Source organism: Pseudochaenichthys georgianus, chromosome 19 (assembly GCF_902827115.2).
Source record: "Pseudochaenichthys georgianus chromosome 19, fPseGeo1.2, whole genome shotgun sequence".
Taxonomy (NCBI): domain Eukaryota; kingdom Metazoa; phylum Chordata; class Actinopteri; order Perciformes; family Channichthyidae; genus Pseudochaenichthys; species Pseudochaenichthys georgianus.
In genome coordinates this window covers 18,721,219-18,729,517 of record NC_047521.1, presented here as the reverse complement: position 1 = coordinate 18,729,517, position 8,299 = coordinate 18,721,219, and the positions used below count along the sequence as shown (strand labels likewise).

The window sequence follows — 8,299 nt, the reverse complement described above, 5'->3', positions numbered from 1 at the left end:
ATTCGTTTTTGTAATGTATTTGTCCAATCAACTACTATCCTTTTTCAATCAGAACCGTTGCACTTGTTTTGACTGCATGCCTGCTGAATATTAAAGTCAAAATAGATTTAACTTAACTGGCATTTGATTCAATTTGCCCGTTATCAGGACTGTAGAGGAAGAATAAATGATAACAAGCTTCATCAATGCGTCTTATTCCATTTAAAATTGGACTTTTCCAAGATAGAATTTAAGAAAAAACTTTAATCCTCAAATTCAAAACAGCGTGGATGATTGTCAATCATGTAAAAAAACACAAATTGTACACATTAAAAATACACAAGACTCGAGGTGCACAACATATTTGAAAGGTCTGTTTTTTTTATTTTCTGTCATGTTGTCCATTTTTAAAATACACTGAAGATACTGATATGCAGTTTATCATCTTTTGTTCATGGTAAAGTTTGCCCCCAATTCCTATGTAATGACACTGTAATCGGATTACTCTACAAACACAAAATAAAAACACAATAGCTGGCATACTGTCCTTATGAAATGCATCATAGGGACAGGTTTGCAACAAAAAAGACAATGCCCATAAAGTCCAAAACAACAAATTTAAGTCAACGATAAAATCAAGTTAAATGCTATTACACAGGAATCTGTTAAATATCAAAAGAAAAAATATTAACAGAAATGCTCTTTTCACAAGTGTAGCAAAAGACAATGTATCATAGATATAATAGTAACAGGTGACAAGTCCTAAAATAAATGATAATCTCTTGCCGTTCTGTCATAAAAATCTGACAAACACCTCTAGAGATAAGAGTGACAAAGACTCACATTTGTTCCAACAAGACACTGTACAGCTCGGGGGGGGGGGGGGGAGGCCGGGGCTAAAAATGGTCGACAGCTTTTTAAAATTCTGCAGATCAACAGGCCCGCTCCTTCCATGGAAATCCAAGGCATTATAAAAAAAGGTAACGTAACTCCTTGTACTAAAGGAAGGAACTAAAGTCATAGGGCTCTTAAAAAAAACATACGAAACAAACTGGTTAACAGCCACAGGATGTCCCTGGTCTTTTTTTTTTTTTTAAAGCAGACACCTTTTTTCTTCGACGGCATCTGCCCACCACACCAATCCAAGGGCAAGTGTAAAAAGTTGCACAGCAAAATGACACAATAACAAAGTACAGTAAAGATCCACCAGAACGTCAGTGTTTCTTTGCATTATGTAACTTCTTTGTAACAGTAAGCACACACAAAAAAAAACAAATCTGGCAGTTTGTGACAAATTAAACTTCCAGTTTGCTAATTAAATGCATCTAATTGTTCCTATGGTTTCCGGGTTGTTCCATGCTTTTGTCCTATGACCGATAGTTTGTCCGTGCCTCTTCCAGTTAGCAGTGTTCCCTCCGTGCTGCTGGTAGTGTTTGCAGTCTCTCTGCAGCATTTGTATTATGTATTACACACAAAATACAGACTTTAGCTTCAGCTGGCTGGATGAGACCTATGTACAGGAAACGCTAAAACAGATCATTAATGGTAATCTGCAAAGTGGTGTTGTCAAAACACTATCACGGGGGTGTTAAAAAGAGGCCTAGCGCATAGCTGTCCCCGCGAAAAGGCAGAGTGATTTAGCAAAAGGCATTCGCATAGGAACTAAATGCTTTAGCACCATAGAATACCACTTGATGGCAAGCAAAAAGAACAAAACCCCCATAGGCAGAATGTGTCGTGATGATCTGACCTTAATGTACAGACACCTTCCCTCATGCTGAGCAAAATGGATGATGAGGTGTCACGACTGAAGCTTCGGTGGGAGCGAATCCTCTCGATGAATCTGTCTCTGATGTCGCTGATCAGGCAGGTTCCCTCAACAAGAACATTAGGCTCCATCTAGTTGGAGTTAATTGGTTCCAGAGATTGGAGATCAGGTGACCAGAAGTGGATTTACGTAGACAAGAGACGAGGGCAGGAAAAGTAAGCAGGGTTGTGCTCTTGTGGACTTTGCAAGTTTCAGTGAAAACTCGAGTGGTAGCAGCCAAGTGTTATTTTCTACATGTAGCCATGCCATGTCTCTGACTCAGACACAGGTGCCTTGGTGCGATGGATGATGGGCTTTTCTGTTCTTTAAACCATGGGACTTGTCCTTAAAATCTGATGGTTTCTGCTGTGAAATGTCTATCAACGCACTGGCAACGATGAGTCCTAAAGAAGGAGAAAAAAAAAAAGGGTTGTAAAAAACAAACAAGAAAAACAGCAATTTCAACAGATTGCTTTGTTCAGTAAGAAACCACATCAATGGATATTACAGGCTTGTCTATCTTAGTTCAAACACCCAATTGTATGTAGAATGTTTTGCAGCTTCCCGGAGTAAATTTGTTTTTTTACCGGTGGGGATTGGAAGCACATTTTCAGCAGTAAGATCATAGAAGTGTTATTTATTTGTGAAGAATTGTATTTTTCTGTGTGTGCTTTGTGTGTTATATGGTAAGTGTTTTTTGGAAGGTGCACAAGCTGGCTGTTTGTGATGTTGGAAATAGAAGATGTTAAGACTATTAATTATTACATTTAATGAAAGTCGGTTGTGTCCTGCTATCTTAAAATTACATAACATATTTACAGACAGACAGACTTATGGGTGAATAAACCATGCTCTGATTAAAAACATGGCACTTTAGTACAAAACCTTGGCTGAGCAAAAGGTTTATGACTTTCTTTGTAAAATGTCCAGTCCAAATAAAAACGATTTCCTTAAAAAATTATGATTCGTCATCAGGCTCGTGACCCCGCGGCGAGCTGGGGGTGTGTCAGTGACACACCCCCAGCTCTTTCCCTCAAGAACGCTAACGAAAAAGCTCTATAATGGCAGAAAAAATGTTTTTACTTGACTTATTTTCTAAAAAGAATATAATTCACAAGAAGAAAGAGGCTAGCAGCACCGAAGCTACAAGTGAAGCTGCTACTACATCATCAGAAGAGCCGCCTGACGTGGATAATTCTAGCACTAACGTTAACTGCGCTAGCAACGTTCCCCTGGCTAGCTCAAGCTCAGCTGTCCCAGAGGTATGGATGGAGGAGATGTGGCGGAGGAAACAAGAGGTGTGTGTGTGTGTGTGTGTGTGTGTGTGTGTGTGTGTGTGTGTGTGTGTGTGTGTGTGTGTGTGTGTGTGTGTGTGTGTGTGTGTGTGTGTGTGTGTGTGTGTGTGTGTGTGTGTGTGTGTGTGTGTGTGTGTGTGTGTGTGTGTGTGTGTGTGTGTGTGTGTGTGTGTGTGTGTGTGTGTGTGTGTTACCTGACTGTCCTGGAGGAGGTAAGTCTGAGAGCCCAGAGGGAAGACGCATGAGGACGGTCAACACAGCAGCTTTTCCTCCTGAACACGGCTCCATGGCAACGGGTTTAGGCGCACCCTGAGAATAAAGATTACAAACATTTCATTTAAAAAAGGCACAACAATTAGGATTTGTCATTTATGGTTTGTAATAACAACACTCCTAGTTGGACCCTCCTCCCCAGCAAAAAGAGGGTTTGAAAGCAGACTGTGTTTATTCTCGTTTCAGAACAAACTTTGGCATTTTGCTTTTCGTATTCTAATTATTTGCTTCCATGTTCAACATTTGTGTTTACAATCTTGTACAGAAAGATACATCAACAGTAAGTCCATACATAGTGCTATAAAACTAAATGTAGGGGAAGTAATATGGAAATTCAAACAGAAAAATATCCCTTCATTTATAGTAATGTTTACAGTAAAAACAACTGCATCCTGCAAAGACAACACCAATACTAGTACTTTGAGGCAATGTGGGACAAAAGATACAACTTTATTGATTTGATGGATTATAATCCCACAATCACTTTACCATCCCAGTTTAAATCAAAGCCATGATTGGAAACCCGTTGTGTGTGTGTGTGTGTGTGTGTGTGTGTGTGTGTGTGTGTGTGTGTGTGTGTGTGTGTGTGTGTGTGTGTGTGTGTGTGTGTGTGTGTGTGTGTGTGTGTGTGTGTGTGTGTGTGTGTGTGTGTGTGTGTGTGTGTGTGTGTGTGTGTGTGTGTGTGTGTGTGTGTGTGTGTGTGTGTGTGTGTGTGTGTGTGTGTGTGTGCGTGCGTGCGTGCGTGTCAGTCCATGTGTTGCGACAATGACCTACCCTCTCAGTTAATGGCCAAAACAGTTTTTCTCAAGCGTGAAAAACATGTCATCCTGATAATGAATGTCAAGGGTTTCACAACATGTTTTGGATGAGGGGAGAGAAATGGGGGAATAATAACATGTCTGAATAGAATTGACTTTTTTTCTGTGGCTGGCTGAATTGAAAATGGAAATGAAAGAGCCAGAAGAGACAACATGTTAGGGAAACATGAACGAACCGGGGGGTGGGAATGCGCTCTTTGGAATCAATGTGGAACACATATTCCACTGAAACACTGATGCTAACTTGTGTTTTTGTAATGAGCATTGCCTCGTTCTTTCTTTATTTGTTAGGTTTAATAGTCGAAACTACATGTAGTGCAATCTTGTTCCTATGAAACATGCAGTGTCATTTCCAATGCAACCTTCTTTCTTTAAAGGATTAACCCAAATATACTTTTGAACGTTGATTCTGAGAGGTTACTCAGTTCGTCCTTCATCAAAAGAGAACCCTCTTTGTCAAATTTGAATAATTTGCAGAGGTTATAAAAGCTGTCCACATTGGCCTGGGTTCATTCCGATCTGCCTGAACTGCTAATCATCTGGAACTGATACAGAGGGACGGAGAGATGAGGGGAACAGAGCGCAGGACAAAGGTGGAGCAATGTCGGAGAAGAAAGTATATTAAATGTGACAGACATAAACTCGGATTGTTAATCAGTCGTTACACTGGACACAAACTCCAATTGGTAATCAGTGGTTAAACCTTTATAAGAAGCCCAACATTTACTGCACTTTTTACTCAAGCCATATAACTGTGTTCACATTACAAATTCTGATATCTCCAATTTAACTACATGTTTCATTTAAATAAAGAGCATACTTTACTTTAAAAATAATCAATAATAGAGGTGGAAGAAGTACTAAATATCCTTTGAATGAGTAAAAGTAGAAATACTGTGGTCTTAAAGTACTCCGGACCACAGTAAAATTACAAGTAAAAATGATGAGTTAAAAGTGGAAGTACTTCAGTTGAAGTACAGATGTTATCAGCAAAATGTACTTCAATAATCAAAAGTACTCAGTATGCAGATTTGTTACAGTATTATTGTTGGATAACTATTGTGTTTTTATCAACAACAAATACATGTTATTTATTTTTAATGTGTCCGAGTTGAGACAAATGTAGTTACTTCCCCTTGATACTGGGTAGATTAATAATACAGTAAAGGATAATTTCATATAAAGTAAGCATTTTATATGTTTTTATAGGTACAAAATAGCTTGTAAATATAAGTATTAAATTCATGTAGTGGAGTAAATATAATAATATTTGGCTCCAAATGTAATGCAGCAGAAGTATCATTAAATGTGTTGCATAAAATGGAAATACTAAGTACAAGTATGTCAGAACATTAGGTAAAATACGTAATACTAGTCAAATGTATGTTCCGTTCCTCCACTGCTTAACTCTCTTATCAATCACAAGTGTTTCTCTGCACAAAGGGAGACATGTTTCTGTATTGCAGACATGCCTTATCGAGCCTTACCGATTGTTTATCTGCAATATGACTCAACCCCATTAGGGCCCATGATCAGAACACAGTATTCTCATATTGCTTCTCTTCGGGGACATTCATGATCGAGAGGCCCATTTAGAGTTACCGCTGACATACAAGGGCAATTACATTTCCAGCCATTTCATGACCATTCAAGTGATTCTGCTAATGAGCAGCCACAGTATACAAGCCACAGCCAAGCAAGGGAGGTCATTTACTGTAACCTACTGTATGCTGAGTTTTTATTAAAGCATATTCCACAGCAAACCATACTTACATGGACCACTGGTTGAAACATCATTACAGCCGTTCAAAACTAATTAATTGTAGAATTGTAGAAATACTGTGTCAATCATTGGTCAGGGCTCGACATTATAAATGGCCCGCTGGCCCGGAAGCACTATTTAGACACCCAGGGCCAGCATAACGTAGGCTACTTTCCACTTGCCCGCTCGGGCCACTAAAAATATTGCTTTTTTTAAAAAAAATGGTCCTGTGGTATAGGTATTTTGACAAGCAATTTTGTTAAATTCGTTTATTTATATAAATTCGTTTCGTTTATTAACGCTACAACATAGCGCTTCGTAAGGCGGTTGTCGTTGTTGGATGAAAAGCAAACAGCTGTTTTTGCTGCGGAGCGCAGCGCGAGCAATCTCCCGTGTGGGAGCGCGCTCCTTCACTACAGACTTTAGCGCCACCTAACCATTCGCCAAAGAAGTTTTTAATACCAGCGGTAACCGGACAAGCACCGGGCAAAAAACAATCTTCAAATAAAAGAACGTCACCGGAGGAGTTAAAGGAGATTGACAGGGAGTATGAGAAGAGGGAGAGAAAGTTTCAGCCATTGATCGATGGAGTTGGCTTCAATATGAGGCCAATATAAACAAGGTCTTTACATCAATGCCGACCTATGCTGACAAGTAAGTGAAGAGTAGAAAACATAAAAGGTATTGGATCGAGGGAAATGTCCCAGCAGTTTAGGATAATGAAGGTTCTAATCTAATGACATGTCTAACTCCTAATGACAGGAAGGCAGAATGCGCATTATACAAATAATAATACTCATAATAATAGCAGACTTTTTTTAACAATGACCACAATATAATTATTTTAATAAACCAAATATGAACAATTGAGGAAAATTAGGAAAAACTGATTGTTCAAATGTTGTAGTACAAGTAGTAATGCAGTTTGTGCACTAGTGCTGGAGCGACGCATCGACGACTTCAAAATATCGTCGACGACATATTTCCGCGTCGACGCGTCGCTACACACACGTGGGTGTGTAAACAAAGCAACAAGCAGTTCGCAATCGCACTTCAAACACAATGGAGACTGAAACGGCTACCACCTCCTCACAGGATTGCGCACGAAGCCCTCAAACGAAAACATCTCGCCCTAGGTCTTCAAAAGCATGGGAATATTTTAAAGTTAGTCCAAAACGCAAAGATATTGTCATTTGCAGTCTTTGCCAAATGGAGTTGGCATATCACACAAGCACAACGGCTATGTTGGAACATTTAAAGCGACAGCTAGCTGTGGTGGCTACCATTAGCAGCTAGCATTTGCTCTCCGATTTTTAAATAAAAATGGAATTATGGATTATAAATTCAATCATTTTTTTATACATAGACGTTAAAAACCTATGGATTAACCGATTCAGCCGCGTTTTTTCTCATTTTAATGCCATTGAACACGTCTTTTGATCAAATTGACAGCTACGGTGGTGAGACGATCTCCCTAGAAGCTCTGTAAAGGTACGTGTTGTGATGACTGTATTTGCTTCCCCTGTCGCGAGTCCGGATCACTCAGTGATGATACTATATACCTACATAATCTGTGGAGTCTCAGCTTTAATCGGATATCTTGTATGTGCAGCTACGATGAGTAATAAGGGTACTTTTATCTTGAGTTCTGTGCCAATGTCCGTTAGCATTTTTCGCTCATGGGTCATTTAGATGCTTCTTATGAGACTTGTGTTTTTTTTTGGTAAACATGGTTTGTATCGGCAGTTAGCTGAGATTATTACCGTTAATCTGGTATAACACATTAATAGTTTGTTAAATATTAAGATCCCCTGAGACACAGTATTGTGAAAAAAAAAAATTTACATACGTTTTTTTTACATTACGTTTTTTATGAATTGAACAACAGACAAATAATCGTTAGATTAGTCGACTAATCGATCAAATAATCGCCCGATTAATCGTTTTCGAAATAATCGTTTCCCCCCAGCACTATTGTGCACAAATTACTATTGCAACAAATGTGTTCATTGTCTTCATTATTAGTCGATATTTTGGACGAATGCTCCGGGCCAGTGGAATTGTACCCTTAATGCCTCCCCTGCATTGGGTATTAAATGGATATATTTGATTTATTACGTGGCAAATGCCATTTCAGCCATTGCTCCAGGGATAGCAATGGGTTGATGACATTTCTTACACATTGTCATCCCCAGAGAATAGTCCTTCAAACTCTGGTCTCAGACTTTTTTCTCCAACGTCACTTCTGGCCTGACTATTAGATGGAACTTACAACATGAAACCGGTTTACGTTTAGATTATATTCAATCAGATATTTTATCTTCTAATCTAGGATAATAATCCAAAATTCAGAGTAAAAAAACCC

General features: G+C 39.0%; 1 protein-coding gene across 1 annotated transcript in view; it reads right to left on the bottom strand.

Annotated features, from left to right (window-relative positions):
* Positions 1 to 340: 340 nt before the first annotated feature.
* atrnl1b (attractin-like 1b) overlaps positions 341 to 8,299 on the bottom strand; it is a 74,162-nt gene continuing 66,203 nt past the window's right edge. The window contains exons 28-29 of the mRNA XM_034107217.1: positions 3,276 to 3,390; positions 341 to 2,190 (exon numbers count right to left, since the gene is read on the bottom strand). Of these exons, the coding sequence (XP_033963108.1) occupies positions 2,066 to 2,190; positions 3,276 to 3,390 (240 nt within the window). The 3' untranslated portion in view covers positions 341 to 2,065. The remainder of the gene's footprint in view (positions 2,191 to 3,275; positions 3,391 to 8,299) is intronic.